Source organism: Muscardinus avellanarius, assembly GCF_963383645.1.
Source record: "Muscardinus avellanarius genome assembly, chromosome: 12".
Classification (NCBI taxonomy): domain Eukaryota; kingdom Metazoa; phylum Chordata; class Mammalia; order Rodentia; family Gliridae; genus Muscardinus; species Muscardinus avellanarius.
In genome coordinates this window covers 58,202,060-58,225,421 of record NC_137798.1, presented here as the reverse complement: position 1 = coordinate 58,225,421, position 23,362 = coordinate 58,202,060, and the positions used below count along the sequence as shown (strand labels likewise).

The following is a 23,362-nucleotide window of genomic DNA, read 5'->3' as shown; positions in this document are numbered from 1 at the left end:
TTTGCTATTACTTACATACAGATTTCCTTATTAGAGGCCACATAGGATGATTCACTATTGGAGTACGTGTTGCAATGAGCATTTTTTAAATGTCATATTGTTGACAGCATTTCAGAATGTTTAGCTGGGGTTGCTGTAAGTTATGCAGCCTTCCCGATGTCAATGGGCAGATGCTGCTGCTGTGCACCGTCTCAGCAGTAGCTGAGGGAAACTGTTCTGGGATCACCTTCCCTTTAGTCCTGAGCACCCTTGCTCTTAAATTTATAGGCTTGGAGCATGAAAGACTCTGAATTCTCTTTCATTCCTTATGAATGGTTCTGGATGCTCTTTCATTCCTTGTGTGTGGTTTCTTTCATCAACACAGTATCTATTTCTATTTGTCTTTAAAGATTCACTCATTTTTACCCTCTTATTATATTTTTGTTGTTTTTAAGCAATGTTATGAATGCTCATCTTCCCCCACCCTTGATTTTTTAAAAATACCTTTTGCTGTTATTTCAAAGGATTTGGAGTGTGGAAGGGGAGATACAGATAGGTCATGTTATCATTTTTATCTAATGCCCTTAGAATGATTAATCTGTAAATTATAATTTTTACTAATAAAAATATCAAAATATATCTTAGTTATATAACAATTACCTAGTTTCTATTATGTAGATTAATAGCTGTTGATATTTTTCATTAAGTCACAATAATATAGGTAAAGTTTTTGAGTCTCATTCTCCTAACTTCCTTTCACAAAGCAACTACTGACATAATTGATTGTGTCTTATCTCCAGTAATATAAAGAATACTTACACACATGCACACATGCACATCTATCTGTGAGTATATATATATAATGTTATTGTCATAGCTTTTTTTTTTTTAGTTTTGCCCAAGGATCTCTTGAGCATTTACCTAGAAGAATGTAGAATTTCTTTGTTCATATAAATATACATTTACATATATATGTCAATATATACATTCACATACATAATTCTTTAATAGTATCATCAAGTTGATTTTCAAAGTGATTATATAGAGCTGAGTTTGATAGTCCACGCCTTAAATCCCAGTACTTGAGAGGCTGTGAGACAGGAGCACAGCTGATTCAAGCCAACTGCAGCAACTTAGCAAGACCTCGTCTCCAAACAAAAAGTAAAATAAGACTAGGGATTATGCTTGGAAGTAAACTGCCCCTGGGTTTAATCCCTAGTACCACATATACACACAAAGATTCGACCAATTTTTTTTTTTTTATGTTTCACATATTTTATTCAGACATTATAGCAAAAATATGGAATGCTTTGAAAATTTGCATGTTATCCTTGTCTAGAGACCAACTAATTGTCTCTCTACTGTTCTGATTTTAGTATATGTTCTGCCAAAGCAAGCACAGATTATACCAGGTCTACCCAGAATGTATGAAAACCCATTGCCTCAGTTCCTTACTAACCATTTGAATAGTCTGTTTTTATTTGCTTTTCTTGATGAAAAAAATATATAGTATTTCACTTTAGTTTATAAAGTGAAATGTTTTTATATCTTTATTTGTCATCTTAAGTTTCATTTTTGAATTGTCTTTTTACATATTTTTTAGGCGGGAATTGAACACAGGGCTTTGCACATGCCAAGCATACACTCTACCACTTAGTCTCAACCCTAGAGCAGTTTTAGATTCACAGCTACATTGAGTGTGCAAAAGTACAGAGAGTTCCCATATACCCTTGTCTCCTCCCTTCCCCCAAATAACCCTTTCTACTATTGAAATCCTGTACTATAGTGGTATATTTGTTATAAGTAATGAATTTAAGTTATGGCTTATCTTCGCCCAAAGCCCATAGTTTACATTAAGGTTCTTTTTTTTTTTTTTAATACTAGAGTTTGAACCCAGGGGCATTCTACCTCTAATCTATACCCCTAGCCCTGTTTATTTTATTTTATTTATTTTGAAACAGGGTCTTCCTAAGTTGTTGAAGCTGACTTTGAACCTGCAATCCTTCTGTCTCAGCCTTCCAAGTACTGGGATTACAAGCATGCCTCCCTGCACCTTGCTTGAGGTTCACTTTTGATATCATATATGGTATGGGTTTGCAAAAATGTATACTGGCCATAGTCATGTACATGGTATTGTACAGAATAATTTAACTGTCCTAAAAATCCTTTCTGTGTGCTATTTATTCCTTCCTCTAATTTAGTCTTCTGAATTGTATTCATAATTGTGCCCTTTCCAGAATGTTGTATTGTTGGAATCTCATAGAACTGTAGCCTTTTCAGACTTTTTTTCATTTATTAATATGCATTTAAGTTTCTCCCTGTTTCTATGGGTTGATAGCTCCTTTCTTTTCAGTATTGAATAATATTCCATTGTCTTGATGTACCACAGTGTCTTTATCCACTCAGTTACCAAAGGATGTTTTAGTTGCATCTAAATTTTTAATGAAGCCACTATAAATATCCTTGTGCAGGCTTTTGTGTGAAAATAGTTTTGACTTTACTTTGGTATTTATCCTGATGAATTGAAAATTTAACAATTGAATTGAAATTTATAACAAGTGAATTAAACTATGTTCATGCAGAGCATGACAAAAACTTAACTTTTTAAGTCCTAGGATGAGACAAAGCCCACCTCCACAGAGGTTCCCAAAATTACTTGGCTTACTGCCACCTTTTCAGAAAAGAAAAAAAATCACCCCCCAATCTCCTGTCTTTAAGTGAATAAACAGAACAATGCAGTGACAAATTTACTTTCTTTTATGTATCTTTATTTTATTCCAGTGCCCGCGGGGGCAGTAATGCCTACTTTGTGAACCTATACACAGAAACCAAAAAGTCCAGATACTTGTTTCCCAGGACCACCCACAGCAGGGTGCAAGCATTTGGCCCAGGCCTAGGTCACATGCACATGAGAAAATTCTCCTAGAACTTTGAGTAAGCTGTTGCTGTCTTCAGTCAGCCAGGAAAACATGCAGCCAATGAGTGGACAGTGGCAGCCATATCCATCTTCTGAGGACAGAGTGGTAACACAGTTACTGTGAGAAACTTATCTGTGTAAAGGGCCTGGTTTTAGAGATCATTAATTGAGTGAATAAGAGAAAAATTTATTAAAGAAAGTATTGAATGAATGAAAATAAATTCTGTCATTGGGGTTGTATGAAAAGTAGTGATTTATTATGGGATATTTAGGTGATTTCTGCTTTATTAGATGGTTAAATTATAATTTCCTCTGAAGAGTTTTAATTGTTGCTAAGGGCCTGTATTTTTAGTATCAGTGAGTATAAATACATTATATTTGGATTATAAGTTTATTTGTAGATATATATATATTTTTTGTTGTTGTTATTTTGTTTTTGTTTTTGTTTTTTGCGGGTCTAGGAGTGGAACCCAGAGACATTCGACCTCCGAGCTATACCCCCTCACACCCTATTTTTTATTATTTATTTATTTATTTATTTTGGTGGTACTGGGGTGGATCCCAGAGGCTTTCTACCTTAGGGCTACACTCCCAGACCCATTTTATATTTTTTAGAAAACTAAGTTGCTGAGAGCCACACTAAGTAGCTGAGGCTGGCTTCGAACCTGCGCGACCCTCCTGTCTCAGCCTCACAAGCGCGGGGATTACAAGCGTGTGCTACCACGCCCGGCTTCTTTATTTTGAAACCGGGTCTCACTGAGTTGCAAAGGGCCTCACTAAGTAGCTGAGGCTGTCCGTGAACCGTGATCCTCCCGTCTCAGCCTCCCAAATGCTGGGATTACAAGTGTGTGCCATCATACCCGGCTTGTAGATATATTAAAAAATACACCAGGAACTAAGGTACTTGATTATGAAATTGTCCAAAACAAAATAGATCGGGCTTCATAGACATGGTTTTTATGTGAAGGAGACCAAGGACACAGATTTTAGAAATCTGGACGCCACATAAATGTAGATGACCACAGATTTTGGTGGGAATCTTAAGTAAATATTTGAGATATGGGGACAGATTTTTTTGTATGCATGCAGCACAACTCAGTGAGGTACTTGAGAGCAGCAGCCCATGTGTTGCAATCTGCCTACCATCCTGAAGAATTTAGGGTAGGATGGGGATGGATGGATATCATAAAGCAAGACTGTTAAGACAGGGTCCCCATTTGGAAGAAACTCGGACATAAAGATTTCATTAAATAGCCAACTAGTTAAGATTTGGTTAGGGCTTAGGGATGTAGCTTAGTGGTAGAGCGCTTACCAACCACGCACAAGGCCCTGAGTTCAATCCCCAATTCTACACAGAAAAAGATTTGGAGATAGAAATAAATATGATATTTAGTTGGCCTTAAATAAAAATTTAGTAAGTACCTAATAATTTAATAAATACATAACAGAAACTCAAACTTAACTAGGCCTGCTCTTTCATATAAGAAGTTATATAAGAAAACTAGAAGTAGTTGCTAGACCTGTATTATTCACTTGTGTCTACAAGGACAGGCTCTTCCACCCTTCAGGATGTTGGGTTGGCCTCATATGTTGAAAAGATACTACCTAGAGCTATAGTCCATTTAGAAGGCAGGGGATCCACTAAACTCTCCTTTCAAATCTGTCTTGGTAAGACAGAAACTTCTCAAAAGTTCCCTACATATATATTTCTTTTTCTTTTTCTTTATGATTTTGGGGATTGAGCCCAAGGGCATTCTACCTCTGAGATATACCCTCAGCCATATTTTATTTTTCATTTGGAAACAGGGTCTCACTAAGTTGCTGAGAGCCTTACTAAGTTCCTGAGACTGACTTCAAACCTATTATGCCCCTGTCTCAGCCTCCCAAGTACTTGGATTACAAGTATGTGCCACCACACCAGGCTCCTCTCCTAGCTCATTGTTCTACCTTGGATCGTATGGCTATCTTTAGCTACAAAGGAGATTGAGAAAACTTAAAGTATTTAATGTAACAGAAAAGAGAGTTAAGCGTGTCTGGCAAACTAGGTGTGGTGTCATACCTGTAATCCTAGTACTTGGGAGTCTAAGACTAGAGGATTCAGATTCACAGCCAGCCTCAGCAACTTAGCAAGACTCTGTTTCCAAATAAAGAATAAAAAGGGCTGGGGGTGTAGTGTGGAGATAGAATGCCTATGGGCTCAATCTCAGTACCAAAAAAAGAAAGAAAGGAAAGAAATGGCTGCTGAGTTGGCCCATCAGTAGGTCTGACAGTGGCCCTTTTTTTGTGCGTATGGGTAGGTGGTATTGGGAATTGAATCCAGGGGCATTCTACCTCCATGCTACACCCCCTTAATTGCCATTGTCTTATCCTTCTTAGTATTTTAATTAAGGCTATTTTGTTCTCTGTGTTATATCTGTTTCTCCTAAATTGTATGTTTGTCATTTGTGTGTTTGTTTTGTCTTTGGTGCATGCAAAGCATAAGCTCTACCACTAAAGTATATTCCCAGCATTTTTCTTCTTGTTTGGACTCTGTTTTTCATGTTAGAAGCTCTTTTAACATTCAATTACTGCTTTAACATTCAATTACTGCCATAACAAATTACTGTAAATTTGCCACCTAAGATAGCACAAACTTATCTCCGTTTCTATTGGCTAGAAGCCTGGGCTCAACAGCATGGCTCACTGGGGTCCTCTCCCCAGTGTTTTACAAGACTGAACTTGAGCTCTTAGCAGGCCTGTTCCCTCTTTGAGTCTCTGAGAATGAATTCTCAGAGAATTCATAGAGTTTGGTTCCTTGGAGTTGTTGTACTAAGGTTTCCCCAGGGGTCCTTTGCACCTTCTAGAGTCCTCCTGCATTCCTTGTGGCCCCCATCTTCCATCTTCAAAGCCAGCTGCAGCAAACAAGCTCCTCTTTATCTGACTTCTCATCTCTCCTCTGCTTCTTTTACCTTTTGTTTTTAAGGAATGTGATTATGTGGGCCTCCCAAATAATCCAGGATTATCGCCCTAAAATTAGTTGATTAGTAACTTAATTCTATTTGCAAAGTTTCTTCCCTGCAGTACCTAGATTATAGTTTGTATAAACAGGAGTAGGGAACATTACTTGTTCACATGTGTAGTAAAAGGGGCACTCCTAATAGGAAGCTCTGTGTTGGGTAGAGTTTAGCTATCATCCCCTCCTTCTGCTAGGTATGTAGACAATTGAGCAAGCTTTTTCAAATGTCAGTATCTAAAATATCTTGTCCCTGAAGCTATTCAGGTCCTTCCTTAAAGGATTCTAAAGGAAGGTTAGCTAAATTTAATCCAGTAACAGAGCCAGGAGAGGGACACTGGCACAAACTGCATGTGTTTTCACCTACCGTAGTCTGTTTTCAGTGCCTCACCATGCTGGATGTTTGGCACGTAAATCAGAGTGTTGCCCATTAGTGGCTCCTACTTCTGTGTTTCCACATTACTAAGCTGGTCATTACTCTTTCATCTATTGTCTGTCTCCCAGAATAATTCTGACATTTATCTGATGTTTTCTCCCTTTAAAAAAAAAAGTAATCCTTATAGGTCTGTTTATTTTTGTGTGTGATTTTGGAAAATAATGAAAAATGAATGTTCAGGTTCAATATACTTGCTTAACCAGAATCTCTCAAATATTTTTTTAAGTTAAAACAATTATTTTCCTCAAGAATTCTTTGAACTTTAGTGTTTTAGGTTTTTTTTTTTTTTTTTTTTTTTTGGTGGTACTGGGGATGGAACCCAAAGGCTTTCTACCTCTGGGCTATACTCCCAGACCTTTTCTATATTTTATTTGGAAACAGGGTCTCACTAAGTAGCTGAGGCTGGCTTCGAACCCATGCGATCCTCCTGTCTCAGCCTCCCAAGCGCGGGGATTACAAACGTGCGCCACCACGCCCGGCTAAGTGTTTTAGTTCTTTACCCGTGTGTGTGGGGGAAGTTGGTTGTTTGGTTGGTTGGTTAGCTGGCTGGGGTGGGTATTTTGTTTTTGGTTTGTTTGTTTGGTACTAGAGATTGAACCCAGGGACATTCTACCTCCAAGCTATACCTCCTTTTTATTTTTTATTTTGAAACAGGTCTCACTGAGTTGCTGAGAATATTGCTAAATTGCTGAGGCTAGCCTCAAATCTACAATCCTCTTGTCTTGGCCTCCCAACTACTGGGATTATAGGCATGCCCCACCACACCCAGCTTTATAGTTTTTGGCATATATAATTTTGTGTAGTTTTTCTAGACTAGATTTGTCTTCATAGTATCATATTGATTATAATGAATATTTTCATTATTATGTAGTATACCTTCTATTAGAAAAAAGTTCTACAGTATTACTGTGTGGTGCCTCATAGGTACTAGTTATCTTTATTATTGAGCTTTGAAATTTAGCATAAACCATTCAGTATTATATTTTGGTATATACATTTAAGGTTTTTATGTCTCATAGTCCTCTGAGTATGTTTATTTTAGTACTGTGTCATTCTCCAATTCCAGTCTTATACATGTCATTCAGATTCCCAAATTTATTAGTTTAACTCCTTGATACAAAGCATATAGTAAATCATTAAGTCCTAAAATCCTCTGTCAATGATTAATATCTATTGTAAATAGTTAGGTTTACTTTTTTGTTGTTATTATTGTAATGAATTGAATTCATGTGCAGTCAGTTGGCTACCCCACTGCAACATGGGACTACCTGCCATTAGAAAATAAGTTGTTCTTCACTCTCCACTAAGCTACTAGTTATGCCTTAAGAAGTTGGAGTTAGAATTTCTACAGAACTTTGATGAAATAAGCTGCTGGGAGTCCTTGGCCACTGAGACTATCAGGGGGTGTTTCCCAGGCATCTATTTTTTATATTATTGATGTCACAGGCAATTATCATGGGCCCAACTAGTTAACTGCTTTGTCTACTGACTAACCAAAAAGCAGTCCATAGTGTTCATTCTTAGAGTTATGTTAATAGCTGGTTGTGAGGTAGTCAGGAAACAAAAATCTCAATGTATGAATCATGTAGCCCAGTGATTCTCAAGCCCCAGGGAACATGCCAGAAGCATTTGAGAAGATTTCAGGTTACGCAGGCATGCTTTCTCTCCCACTGGGCAGTAATTGAGTTGTGGTAGAAGCACGTCCTATCTCTGGTGCGTGATTCACTGTATACCCTTCAGTACTTTCAGATGTTTCATCATGTGCTAGTACATGATTTACTTGGGGGAACAGTGGGTGGAAAGAGAGATTACCACCACCGTTCCGCCCTCACCTAATACTGAAGCACCGTACACAACTGATTCCCAGGAGCTTGGGATTTTCTAAAGCCTTTCTTGCCCAGCGTGGCAAGGATAAGCATTTAAAGTGGTGGTGGGGAGCACTAGGAATTGAAAGTGTAACTCATGGATCACTGGGTCTCTTAACATGTGAGATCTTCTTCCCTTATAAATTAGTCTGGGAAAAAAAAATGTCTGGCTGTTAGAAAAGGAGATGGGGGCCAGGGAGTATTTTTTCAACAGCACATTTCAAAGGGCAGGTTAGTTTGCTTTTGGTAATGATGGACAGTTTTTTTGTTTCCTTTTTTTTGCGTATTCTTTCTAGGAAATCTGTTTTCTTTTAGTTTTATTATTTGGGCTATTAATTTAGTTCTATGATCCGTTTAGAATTAGTTTGCATACTGCATTAGGTAAGGGCTAAAACTATATGGACTTCCTATTGTTCAGCTGTTCTTTGCCCCTTGAATGCCTTGGCACCTTTTTGTCTTATTTAGCTAGTGATGAAAAAGCACCAGCTTTTTTTTTTTTTATGATGTCTTAAAATCAGTGTAAGTCTTCCAACTTTGTTCTTTTAAAGATTGCTTTGAACTCTGTAGGATTGTTTTCATTTCCATGTAAATTTACAGTCTGCTTGCCAATTTTTACCCCAAAAGTTGGAAGTTTGGGATCCCATTGAATCTTTAGCTCAGTTTGGGGGAGAACTGACTTCTTAACAATACCGAGCCATACAATTAATGAACATGGTATTTAATATATGGAATGTAACATGTAAGAAATTATTAGAGTCATCTTTCTTTTATCAGTTTCACTTACCAGCTTGTCTCTTATCTGTGTCCTCAAATGAAAATAGATATTGGAGACAAAAGGAGAAAAAAAATACTTGCCATTCAATATGAGGCAGAAAAGTTTGAATCAATTAAAATTTGAGATTTGAGAGCCGGGTGTGGTGGCGCACACTTGTAATCCCAGCATTTGGGAGGCTGAGACCGGAGGATTGCGGTTCATGGACAACTTCAGCTACTTAGTGAGGCCCTGTTTTAAAATAAAGAATAAAAAATAGGACAGGGGGTGTAGCTCAGAGGTAGAATGCCCCTGGGTTTCATCACCAGTACTGCAAAAAATAAAATAATTGAGATTTGATAATGATGTGAAAGTTATTATGTTTACTTTTTGTATCATGTGGACCTATGGCATACAGAATGAATGAGGGCCACCATAAAGCTTAATTGCTTCCTAAGTTTAGATAAGAATAAATGCATAAATTAGAGTTCTCATATTTTCTTTTTGTACCCTAGTATATTGTCTCTCCACTTTGAGGGCATTACATTTATTAGATAGTAATGAATTAGGAGTGCTTTTGGTAGATTAGGGGGCAGTGGTAGTGCTGGGATCGAACCGAAGGCTTCAAGCATGCATGCTAGGCAAATGCACTACCAGTGTAGGGTTTTTTTGGGGGGAGGGGGGGGTTGTGTATGTGTGTGGTACTGGGGTTCCTGGAAACCCTTCTACCTCCGGGCTACACTCCCAGACCTATTTTATACTTTTTATTTGGAATCAGGGTCTCTTAAACCAGTGCGGCTGGCTTTGAACCTGCGCAATCTCCTGTCTCCACTGCCCAAGCGCAGGGATTACAAGAGTGCCCCACCACGCCCAGCTAGGTTGGTTTTTTTTAAACAAATGTCATACATCAGCCTTTCATTTGGAATTCAAACACACAGATAAGGAAAGTACAGATTCATATTTTGAAATAAATAGATTTACTAAATGTGAAGTGTTTAAATTTTCCTTTGTTTTAGTAAAATAACCTATATTCTTATTTTAACAGACATCAGACACCCGGAAGAACTTTCTCTCTTAAAAAAACCTAGAGATCCAACAAAGAAAAAAAAGAAAAAGCTAGATGACCAATCTGAAGATGAGGCACTTGAATTAGAGGGGCCTCTTATTACTCCTGGATCAGGTGAGACTTTGGCTATGCAAAGGGTATAAGTGAGACACCTGGACTATGTGTCTTTTGGTAAAAGGGCAAATGAATTGTGTCATTCAAGAGAGTGGCCAAATTAATTTTTTTTAAAAATTTCCTTCAGCATTTTACCCCAGTCACGGAGTCATCTTAGTGTCAATTAGTTTCTGTCATGTTCAGATCATCATGTCAGATCTAAATAGTTAAATCAATAGAACATGAGCCCAGTTCTCTTGCTCAGAGTCAAAAGGGATAGTTCCATAGCTGGACTTGGTTCCTTGGTTTGTAGAAGTTGTAAGTGTCTTAGTATGTAGACTCCGAAAATCACCACTGTTTAGTTAATGCATTATTATGTAAAACCTTCCTTAAATTCTTAAAGATTTTCTCTGTGCTTTGTATATACAGGTTCTTTTTCCTCCCTACATTTTTGTCCGAAGATTCACTCCTTTGTGAAGCTTTCTCAAATAATAATTTTTTTCTTCTCCAACCTGAATTAGGTATTTTTCTATCATAAGTCATCACTTTTCTGTATTTTCTATTATACTGTATCTGTCCCCTAATAATTATGAGTTTCCTACATGAAAGGACTCTCACTTTTTAATTACCAGGACCTAACTTAACTCAGTAGATGGTATACATCAGGTATGTAGGTATGTCTACTGGGTAGCTAGGTGACTAGTTATATCATTTGGGGAGAGTGTGTGTGTGTGTGTGTGTGTGTGTTCTGAACATTAGAGTTTCCCACATTTCCATTGGCAACACATTTATGAATACATTGCTTAGGATGGATCCCTTTAGCAAATGTCTAAAATTTTGCCAATTTACTTCACTCCTGGCTTTTTAAATTCTGGAATTATGATGATGAAGAAAGTAGATATTTACGGAGTGCCTACTGTGCAATGCCCACAACTATATATGCTATGGAAACTTTTTTATTCCTGCATTATAATCATAGATTGTGATGAAGTTCAGGATGATAGAGGCATGTATGCCCTCCTCCACTTCCCACCCCACTCCCTCTTCACCTTCCTGTGCATGACACTGTGAGTGGGATTGATAAATTGGTGTATGTACATCATGTCCATTGAAGTGTTTCCCTCTACAAGTCTTTCTTTCCCCTTCTGCATCCCTTAGTTAGGTCCCCCCACTCCACTAAGGTCTCTCCTCCTTTGTCTAGAATCCCTCTTATGTCCTAATTTCTACCTTACATCCACTTAGGAAGGAAATCATCTGACCTTTCACTTTTTGTGACTAATTTCACTTAGCATAATATTCTCCAGTTCTATCCATTTCCCTGCAAATAGCATTTTTTTCTTTATGACTGAGTAGAATTCCATTCTTTGCATATCCCATAATCTTGTAATTCATTCTTCTTTTGATGGACACCTAGGCTGGTTCCATAATTTGGCAGTTATGAATTGTGTTCCTATAAACATGGATCAAAGACTTGGGAATTAGACCAGAGACTTTGCAGTTACTTGAAGAGGGCCTTGAACCAACACTCCAACATATAAGCATGAGTAAACACTTTTTCAATAAGACCCCAAAGGCACAAGAAATTAAAATGAAGATTAATACATGGGATTGCATTAAACTAAAGAGTTTCTGTGCAACAGAGAACACTATCAAGAACATGAAGGCCGGGTGTGGTGGTGCACGCTTGTAATCCCAGCATTCGGGAGTCTGAGAGCAGAGGATTGTGGTTCGCTGATAGCCTCAGCTACTTAGTGAGGCCCTCTGCAACTCAGTGAGACCCAGTTTCAAAATAAAGAATAAAAAATAGGGCAGGGGCTGTAGCTCGGAGGTCAAACGCCCCTGGGTTCCATCCCCAGACCTGCAAAAAAAAAAAAAAAGAGAGAGAACCAACAGAATGGGAGATCTTTGCCAGCTACTCCTTCAATAGAGGATTAATATTTAGAATGCACAAAGAACTCAAGGAAGTTAACACCAAAAAAACAAATAGCCCAAGCAAAAAATGGGCAAGTGAACTAGACACTTCACAAATGAAGAAATACAAATGGCCAGTAAATATATGAAAAAATGTTCAACATCATTAGCAATCAGAGAGATGCAAATCAAAACTACCCTGAGATTTTATTTAACCCCAATTACAATGATAGTAAAAACACAATAGAAATGCTCCTGAGGATGTGGAGAAGTGGGAAAACTCTGCAGCCTCTGAAGAATGGGTCCTCAAAAGAATAGGAATGAACCTGCCCTATGTACCCAAAAGACTGGAAACATTTTAATTAACCCTTTGAAATATATTCTGTTATTACCCATATTTTAAGGGTGAAGAAATTATGGCATAGGAAAGTCTAAGGTCTTAGACTTGATCAGTTACTGTTGTGTGCTGATTCTATTTTGAAAGATACCAAAAATAAGACAATGCTTACTCATAAACAGTTAATAGGTTGGCTGAAAAATACATTTTTATATTTAGGAGATGATACATGAATGGTAAATAAATGTTATAAAAATAAATGTTTTAGAAATTCAGAAAAAAAATTATGAATACCCAAAAGTTTGTTAATTCAGCTTTTAGGTTCCAGTTAGTAGAATTTTGATGGAAAAAAAAAGTAATTGAAGCAGAAAGAGTGATACCAACAAAGAACATCCGGGCAAAAGAAAAGCACTTGAGCATGATCGATGTGTGCAGTTTATGCAAGAATGAAAGTGTCACAGTGAAGCCATTGGTTTATACAGTTAGTGTGTTAATAAGTAAGTAAAAGCACAAAACATGAAAAATCTAAGCCAACTCAGTGAGGAGAGACCTCCAAAGTACTTCCAGATTACTTTGGAGAGTAATGGCAGGTTAATAGATAGAGTGCATTGCAGAGCCTTTCATTTCTGATTATGTTGCTACATGAAGTTATTATTTTAGAAGGTATTTAGTTTCAGTCAGTAATTTTGGAGGAATGAATGGGGAGAAAGAGTTTTGAATACTGGTAGAAGTCCATAGACTAATGTTATAAAAAGAATATATTGTGATAGTAAGAAATACATATTTTAGTCTTCTGTGTCCCTGGCAGAGCTCCTAAAATACTTGGTTTGTTGATGAAATAAGTTCTGGGAAGTTCCTAACAGTGTGTGCTGGTTTCCAGAGAAAGGAACCAGGTGACGAAAGGATTAGAACTTCACCCAGACCTGTGGAGGAGGAGAAGGGGTTAGAGGTTGAGTTCATTACTGTATTAGTCCATTCTCTGTTGCTATAATGAAACACCCGAGGCTGGGTAACTCACAAAAGGATATGTATTTAGCTCACAGTCTGGAGGTTCAAAACCATAGTACTGACATCAAGTTGTTTCTGTTGGGGACCTCCTGACAAATGGCATGATAATGGCAGGAACAGGCGCAAGAGGGAGAGGTCACATGACAAGACATCAGCGATCCATTAACTGGTCAGGCTTGCTCTTTTTTGGGGGAAGGGTACTGGGAATTGATGGCCGGGGGCCTTCAATTCTACCTCCAAGCCACACCTCCAGCTTGCTTTTTTTAATTTTAAAGCGAAAAAGGGGGGAGGGGCTTTCTCTTTTAAAAACTCACTTAGGAGAATTACCTCAGAGTCGCATGAGAACTATCTTACTTCCTTCTGAGGGCAGTATCCCAGTGACCTAAACACCTCCCACTAGGCCCCAACTTTTTTTGTTGTTATTTTTTGGGTTTTGGACTGGAGACTGAACCTAGGGACATTCCATCTCTGAGCTACACTCCTAGCCATTTTATTTTTTATTTTGAAACAAGACTCACCAAGTTGCTGAAGCTGGCCTCAAACCTGTCTTACCCTCTCAAGTGCTGGGATTACAGGTTTGGGTCACTGCCTTCAGCAGCCCTGCCTTTTCCACTTCCTCTTAGCATCACCACACTGAGGGCCAAGCTTCCAGCACTTGGACCCTCATGGTGAGGAGGGCTGTTGGGGAGGGAAACAAGCTACATTCAAACCGTAAGCCATCTCAGCAATCACTTATTTAAGCAGTTGTGCCTGTATATAAACCTCCACATAACCCAAAAGAAGGAGATTCAGAGAGCTCCCAGCTTGGCGGACTGTGAGGCACAATGAGGGTGGTGTCCCTGAAGAGCGCATGAAGCTCTGGGTGCTTCCCACATAACTTGCCCCATGCATCTCTTCCCTTTCTTCCTGAGTTGTAGCCTTCCATAGTAAACTGGTAATCTAAGAAGTAAACTGTATCATTGAGTTCTGTGAGCCATGCTAGTAAGTTATGAAACCCTAGGAGAAGGTCTTGGGAACATCTGATCTATAGCCAGTTGATGAGAAGCACAGGTTAGAACAGACTTGAAACTGGTCCTCTGGCGGGGGGGGTGGGGCAGGATTTGGGGGTTTGTTTTGTTTTGCGGTACTGGGGGTGGAACCCAGGGGTTTTCTACACCCGAACTACACTCCCAACCTGATTTATTTATTTATTTATTTATTTATTTATTTATTTTATTTATTGGTGGTACTGGGGTTCCTGAAAGCCCTTCTACCTCCGGGTTACACTCCCAGACCTATTTTATACTTTTTTACTGGAAAATAGGATAGCCAGCACGGCTAGCTTCGAACCTGCAGGATCCTCCTGTCTCCACCTCCCAAGTGCGGGGATTACAAGCGTGCGCCACCACAGCCAGCTTATACTTTATTTTGAAACAGGGTCTCACCAAGTTGTAAAGGGCCTCACTAAGTAGCCAAGGCTGTCCTCGAACCGCCATCTTCCTGTTTCAGCCTCCCAAATGCTGAGATTACAAGCTTGTGCCATCATGCCTGGCTCTAAAGGTCTTCTAATAGGGAACTGTTAGTTGCAATTCTAGATCCTTTTTATAAAAACCATGTACTATGTCTATGGTACATGTTTTTGATTTCTAGTTTAGACATCTAAAGCTGAGTGAAAATGTAAAGTCTTGGCCAAACAATCTGAGTACAGTGTTTACAAAATCTAGATTTTTGCCATTTCTTCCCTCCCATTCTTTTATTTTTATTTTTTCTTTTTTTGTGGTACTGGGGTGGAAACCAGGGGCTTTCTACCTCCGGGCTATACTCCCAGACCTATTTTATATTTTATTTGGAAACAGGGTCTCACCAAGTTGCTGAGAGCCTCACTCAGTAGCTGAAGCTGGCTTCAAACCTGTGCTATCCTCCTGTCTCAGCCTCCCAAGCGCGGGGATTACAAGCGTGCGCCACCACGCCCGGCTCCCTCCCATTCTTTTAAAATTGCTGGTCCTCACCTAATTCAGCAAGTCGTTTAAACTGTGTTATTCTATCAAGTCCCCAGGACAGTTAACTTTAGTTATTAGAGTCTCTGTGCTTCTTCGTTTTCACATTCATTCATTAATCTCATTACATTCATGTAATTAGCTTTATTTTAATTACTGTTACAAATAAAACTGGCATAAACAGCTTGATGGGTTTATAATGAGTCATTTACCAGATGCAAATTTCAAGATGTTATGGTGATTTTTATGGGAGGAATATTGAGGCAAATAGATAAACAAGTGAGTCAGATAAGTGATTAAAAGGCCTCTTACTGTACTTCATCTGCTCACAGCTATACTTTGTATCTTCTCAAAGATAGCAGTATACACCATGAATGTTTAGAAATACTGAAAGCCAGGTGTGTTGGCACATGCCTGTAATCTCAGTACTTGGGAGGCCAAGACAGGATGTTCACAGATTCAAGGCCAGGCTCAGCAACATAGCAAGGCCCTTAGCAACTTAGTGAAACCCTTGTTCGAAACAGAAAATAAAACAGGTCACTCTGAGGTAGAAAGCCCCTGGGTTCAGTCCCCAGTACCAAGAAAGAGAAAGAATACAAAGATAATTTTAATTTTATTCTGTTTTACTTTACGTATTGTCTTAGACGCTGACCAACCTCTACTTTAGATACTAACTTGAACCTTTATGGTTCCATCTTTGGGCTATTCCTAAACTGCTCAATTTCTGGTTGGTTTGTACCCAGAAACATCCTCCTCAATTCTTTCCTTCCCCAGTCTTGGGCTCCCTTGTTTTTACCACCACCAGTTCCCTTTTCACCTAGACTGTAGATTCTGTTTTTTCTGGTTGGTGTGACATTCCTCAGTTCTTCCTCTCAAAGACTTGACCTCTGAACAGCTTTGAGTGCCCTAAGGGACACTTCTGGAATATTCCTATGCAAGGAATCTTTTTCAGAGAGAAAAACCAATGTTTGTATTAAAAGGTTGCTATTATTAATGGCCACATTTATCGAGCAACTTCTGGCATTTCATTTAACCTTCACAATTCTGAGAAGAAAAAAAAAAAGAGAAATCCAGAGTGACATTTGCCTGGGAGCAGACACCTAGTAAAGGGAAATGCTGGGGTTTGGGTCAGGTCTGTCCTGCTGCAAGAGCCCTGCCCTTCATGCAGTCTGCTGCAGCCCTCCTCCTTTCCCCTGTGGTCTCAATCAATGCACACATACCCTTGATTTTAGCAAATGCGCCAGTGCTGAGAGGCCATATACCTTTTGCTTAATTTTTAAAGCCTATTTACTTTAAAGAAGAAAAGAATTTTATTTCTCTTAAGAAATCCTTACAATGTACTCCACATGTGTAGTAGCAGTCAGAACAGTTTCGTATCACCAAAATTAGAACCTATAACATTGAAGGTTTTTGTAAGTTTTAGAGTTAGAATTTGGGAAGCTGGGGGTGTTTTTGTTGTCCAGAAGCCAGCATGCATAGAAATTTGGAAAGTGTAGTGGTCCAACAGGAACTCTTGAAATTTTTAGGTTATCCAGAAATGTCTAGAGGAAGACTATGACTAAGTTACTGGGTGCTGGCCTCCAGCCTGCAATCCTCCTGTCTCAGCCTCCCAAGTACTGGGGTTACAGTGTGCACCATCTCACCCGGCTAGGAAAGAATCTTTAGTGGTTAATTTGCCCCTCCAGGTCTGTCTGGCTCCCCTGTTTATGATTCTGTAACTAATAGGTAACATTGTCTCTGCAATTATAATATTTAAATACTTTGTGAAATCTAATAGGAATCTTTGCTAAAATACTAGTGTACAAATTACATATCAGCAAAGCTTAGTTTTTAAATTTTCAAGAGATGAAGGATTGTGTGAGAATAATTATCAGGTTTAGAAGTTAAATTCTTATATAGAATTATGATGAAATAACTGATTTTTTTGATACTGGTGGTTGAACCCAGTGGCATTCTACCTCCGAGTTATACCCCTAGCTCTGTTTTTTATTATTTATGTTTGAAACAGGGTTTCACTAAGTTGCAGAGTCTCACTAAGTAGCTGGCCGTGAACTTGTGATCCTCCTGTCTAAGCCTCCCAATTACCAGAATTAAAAACCATGTACCACCACACCCAGCTATAACTGAATTTTCAAAGAAGTTTAGTATCAAGATATATTATGTAAGAGCCGGGCATGTTGGCGCACGCTTGTAATCCCTGTGCTTGGGAGGCTGAGACAAGAGGATCGCACGGGTTCGAAGCCAGCCTCAGCTACTTAGTGAGACTTTCAGCAACTTAGTGAGACCCTGTTTCCAAATTTAAATGTAAAAAAAAAGGTCTGGGAGTATAGCCCAGAGGTAGAAAGCCTCTGGGTTCCACCCCCAGTACCACCAAAAAAAAAAAAAAAAGATTTATTATGTAAATAGAAAATTATCTAGCCAAGCATGGTGGCACAAAACCTACAACCCCAGTACTTGGAAGGCTGAGACAGGAAGATTGAAGATCAGAGGCTAGCACACAGTAAGTTAGTGAGGACTGGTTTCAAAATAAAAAGGGCTATAATTGTAGCTCAGTGGTAGGATATCCCTGGGTTAGATCCCCAGTACCACACACAAAAAAGAGAAAATTATCTCATTATAAACTTCTAAGAAATCTTAAAGGCATCTAAAAAAGGAAAAATCTGGTTTCTAAATTAATACAAAAAGTAATTAGTATTTTGCTTGCGTAGCATTGCTAGAACAAAGATCACTTATATAGGATGCTATTCTTCCTAATCAGAATTTAACTATTTTAACTTACCATTTGACCCAATCAAAACAAATTTATGAAAATATTATTTAAGCCAAGCATGGTTGTACAACCTACAATCCCAGAAATTGGAAGGCTCAGACAGGTGGATTACAGATTCAAGGCCAGATTCAGTAATGTAGCGAGATCCTGTTTTAAAATAAAAAATAAAATCGGGCTGAAGGTGTAGCTCAGAGGTTAGAATGCCCCTGATTTCAGTCCTCAGTACTTAATGTGGGTGTATTCTCTAAAAGAGTAATGCATATTTAGAGGAAATATTACAGGATTATGTATATATATATATATATATATATATTTTCAGTTTTCTCCCCAGCTAAAGTGGAATTGTATAATGCAGACATTGTGAAGTGTGTGTGTGTGTGTGTGTGTGTGTGTGTGTGTGTGTGTGTGTGTGTGACAGACAGACAGACAGACACTACTTGGAGCACTTCACCACTGAGCTACATCCCAAGGCCTTTTTCTTATTTTAAAACAGATTCTTCCCAAATTGCTGAGGCAAGCCTTGAATTTTTGATTCTCCTGTCTGAACCTACCAAGTACTAGAATTATAAACATGTACAACTGAGCCTGGCTGCCACATTGATTTTTGCTTCACTAAGTAAAACATACTAATGGACCTAATGGACCTCGTTGTTTTTTGTTTGTTTGTTTGTTGTTGTTTGGTGGGGGTTTTTTTTGGTTTTTGGTTTTTGGTTTTTTTTTTGTGTGTGTGTGTGTATGGTACTGGGGTTCTTATACTTTTTTATTTGGAAACAGGGTCTCTTAAACCAGCGCAGCTGGGTTCAAACCTACCTATGCCATCTCCTGTCTCCGCCTCCTAAGTGCGGGGATTACAAGCGTGTGCCACCACGCTCGGCTCTGGACCTCCTTTTTTTATATTACAGAAGTCATACATTGGACACAGTATCATAAACTCAATGCAAAAAATATACTAAATCAAACATGAAAGTTTCTCTTATACTTACTTCAACCAGGTGTGGTGGCACACATCTATAATCCTAGCACTTGGGAGTCCAAGACTGGAGAATTGTAGGTTCACTGCCAGCCTCAGAGACTTAATGAGCCCTCTGCAACTTAGTGAGGCCCTGTGCAAAGTAAAAAATAAAGTAGGGCTGCAGGTGTAGCTCAGAAGTAGAATATGTCTGGGTTCTATCACAACAAAAAGACTTAATACCCTCTCAAGAGTTAGCCATTTCTTAATAACTATGTTGCGACAGTTTGGAGTACAACATGACAGTACCCTTTTTATGTGTTTACACACATACACATAAGTGTGAGTATATATTTAGGTTTCTACTGTTTTTTAAATAACATAAATGAGATTTTAATGTATATTATTGGTGGGTTTGCTTTTTTTTCGTGGTACTGGGAATGGAACCCAGAGGCATTCTATCTCCGAGCGACACCCTCTGCTCTATTTTTTATTCTTTATTTTGAAACAGGGTCTCACTGAGTTGCAAAGGGCCTCGCTAAGTAGCTGAGGCTGTCCTCGAACCGCGATCCTCCGGTGTCAGCCTCCCGAATGCTGGGATGACAAGCGTGTGCATGTGCCACCACACCCAGTTTGGTTGTTCTGCATTTTATTTTTGTCATTGGACAATGTTTTGGTGATCAGTATCAGAGCACAGAAGTCTTCCAAGACTTTATAATTGACCTCAGTGTTTTCCATACCAAAAAAAAATAAATTAAAACTATATGTTCATCTTGTTTTTCTACCTAGGTGATATCTATTTTGGGTTTTCTTTTTTTAACCAAATCTACTACAGAATGTTTCTGTGGTTAATTCCTGTCAACAGTATTTGAAGATGCCCCTTTTCCTGCATTCTGCTCAATATTGAATGCTGTAAATCTTCATAATTTTTTGCCAGATTTGACATAAATTGCATATCAGAATTACCTTTCTTTTTATTTACTTATCTTTTTGTTAGTAGGCATTCTATTAAGTACATTCTACCCCTGAGCTACACGCCCAGTTTGATTAGTCGTTGTTATCGTTTGAAACAGAGCTGAAGTTGCCAAAGCTGGCCTTGAACCTATCTCAGCTTCCAAAGTACTGGGATTACAGGCATGTGCTTCCACACCTGACTAGAATTATATTATTTTTCCTAATAAATACTAGTGTTGTTGAATAATATTTCACATATTACTAGCCCCTTCTATTAATTTTTATATAGTAGACTTTGTTTTATATGTTTTTGTGTTGGAGTGCTGGGGAACAAACCCAGGGCCTCATGCATGCCAGTCAAGTACTATACCACTGAGGTATATATCCCCAGCCCTGTAATGTGCATTTTAATTATAATATGAGGTAGATATTTTGATGGAAAGCATTGTAAAATACAATAAATACACAATCTCTTTAAATATATTTGTTACTCTCCATATATTACCATATATATATATATGTAAATACAACTTACAGTAATTGAGTTATGAGTCTTTTTTTTTGGTGGTGGTGGTACTGGGGGTGGAACCCAGAGGCTTTCTACCTCCCACTATACTCCCAGACCTATTTTATATTTTGTTTGGAAACAGGGTCTCACTAAGTTGCTGAGAGCCTCACTAAGTAGTTGAGGCTGGCTTTGAACCTGTGCCATCCTCCTGGCTCAGCCTCCCAAGTGCGGGGATTACAAGGGTGCGCCACCACACCTGGTTTAGAGGCAAATTTTACTCTGTTAAAATATAGCAGTATTTGCAAGAGATATCCAAGTGAGATTTTTTAAATATCTATAGCAAGTGACCTCAGATTGTAGTACATTTGAATACTTTTGTGTTTTGGTTTTTTTTTTTTCATTTGAATTGTTTCTGATTTAGTTCTTAAGTTGTATTATTCAATAAACTTACATGTTGTTGCTTACTAAAGTGTTATTTATTCCACCCTGTTTTTCTTTTTCTGCTTCAAATATTCTTTAAGCAAATAGGAAGATAATTAGGATTTTTCTCTGAAATGACTTAAAGGAATATAAAGTACACACACACTCTAACCCAACTTTTCAGCTAGAATTGGGGAATATACAAAAAAGTGCTAACTGAAGCATTGCTTGCAGTAGTTACATTAGTATCAAGACTCTAAACACATAGATATACATTAAATGGGAGTGGCATAAATAAGTTAAATAGTACATGAAGTTAGTATGTACAGCTGCAACCAAAACTGACATAGCCTGGCTCTGCAGCTTACTAGCTCTTGACCTTGAACAAGTTCTTTAGCCTCTCTGTGCCTGTTTCCTCCTCTAGAATGAGAATAGATGCCAGGCACGATGGCACACACTTGGGAGGCTGAGACAGGGGGATCGCAGGTTTGCAGCCAGCCTCAACAATTTAAAAAGGCCTTCTGCAACTTAGTGAGACCCTGTTTAAAAATAAAAAATAGCCGGGCGTGGTGGCGCACCCTTATAATTCCCGCTCTTGGGAGGCTGAGACAGGAGGATCGCACAGGTTCGAAGCCAGCCTCAGCTACTTAGTGAGGCTCTCAGCAACTTAGTGAGACCCTGTTTCCAAATAAATATAAAAATGGTCTGGGAGTATAGCCCGGAGGTAGAAAGCCTCTGGGTTCCACCCCCAGTACCACCAATAAATAAATAAATAAATAAATAAATAAATAAATAAATAAATAAAATAAGGCTGGAAGTATAGCTTAGAGGTAGAATGCCCCTGGGTTCAATCCCCAGTAGTGGAAGGAAGGAAGGAAGGAAGGAAGGAAGGAAGGAAGGAAGGAAGGAAGGAGTCAGGAAAACTTAATGAGTTATTACCATATAGTGCCTGTAAAACAAGTAGGAGCAATGAAGTGATACATTTTGAAGTCTAAAATAAATAAACTAGAAAGTTGAAAGGGAAAAAACTTGGGTGGTGACTGGCTCTATTAAATAATGTAATTTAAGGGAATATTTTCTGTATTAGAAACTTCACAAAACTGTCAATTCTAATTTGACTCACTTCTGATTGGTAATTATAGTTCATACTAGAACAATTTTTTAGTGTTCTGACATTCCTAGAAAAAGATTAAAAAAGGTAACTTTCTGTTACCTTTTAAAAAAGGTAACTAAATGTTAGTACTTTTTATAACTTACTTATTTGTATGAACTCTTTTGAAAAGTTATTCTCTTCACAGCTGAGCTAAAGTCATGTTTTTAACCTTTTTAAGAAAGTATAGTGGACCATATTAACCCTTTCCCAAAGTTGTCACACAATTTTAAGCTTAAAAAATAGTTGTCTAGCTGGGCATGGTGGCGCACGCTTGTAATCCCAGCATTTGGGAGGCTGAGACCGGAGGATCGCAGTTCGCGGACAGCCTCAGCTACTTAGGCCATCTGTGACTCAGTGAGACCCTGTTTCAAAATAAAGAATAAAAAGTAGGGCAGGGTGTGTAGCTCGGAGGTCAAACGCCCCTGGGTTCCATCCCTAGACCTGAAAAAAAAAAAAAAAAAAAACTTGTCTAAAGGTTCCAGGTTTTGAACAAAAAGCCCAGAAATAACTATATTAGCGATCTGTGCATTCTACCTCTGATCGACACCCCCAGCCCTTGTTTGTCTTGAAATAGTGTCCCACTGAGAAGCTGAGAGTCTTAATAAGTTGCTGAGGCTGGCCTTTAATCTGCAGTCCTCCTTTCTCAGCCTCCCAAGTACTGAGATTGCAGGTGTGTGCCACCACACCTGGCCCGTGATCTATTTTAAACACTGATAAAGGAGAGTTCACAGCTTTCCTTTGTGTTTGGCAGAGTTCTTATTTTTCAAATTGTTGTAGGACTCAGGTTGAAGAGCGAATATGAGGGACATCCGATAATCTTATAATCTTATGACAAACAAGAGATTACATTTTTTTGGTAAAACCATTGTTTTTATTTTGCTTTCTCTTCTGAGACTAAGTCGTTTCAACTACAAAAATCTCTAGCAATGCCACCATTTTTTCACATGCATGGCGGGAAGAAGTTAGGAAAGGAGAGGCTTCCTCAGCATATTCCTCAGTTAGGTAATGGGGAGGAAAAGCAGTTTCTGTCAGTCATCTGTTAACAATGTCATGACCATTGTAAATTTTCTTTTTAAAATTATGACTGAAGGACAAAATACAATTTTAACAGGTTTAGGACTTGGGGAGATAGATGCTTTTACTTACTGTCATTCTGACATTTTTTTAATGTTTCAAATAAATCGAATCTCCTTAATTTTGTGGTTTAAGTGAAGGAGCATGTGTAGCAGCTGACTGATAGAACAGGCTATTTGTGTAGCTTGTACTACATGCCTGGC

General features: G+C 38.4%; 1 protein-coding gene across 7 annotated transcripts in view; it reads left to right on the top strand.

The window, feature by feature from the left end:
• The window catches only part of FERMT2 (FERM domain containing kindlin 2), a gene marked incomplete at both ends in the record, with an annotated part of 77,288 nt that overhangs the window by 35,437 nt on the left and 18,489 nt on the right, over window positions 1-23,362 (top strand). For all 7 annotated transcript variants that reach the window (XM_080707787.1, XM_080707784.1, XM_080707783.1 and 4 more), the window contains one exon: window positions 9,986-10,120. In XM_080707787.1, coding sequence (XP_080563913.1) covers window positions 9,986-10,120 — 135 coding nt within the window. The remainder of the gene's footprint in view (window positions 1-9,985; window positions 10,121-23,362) is intronic.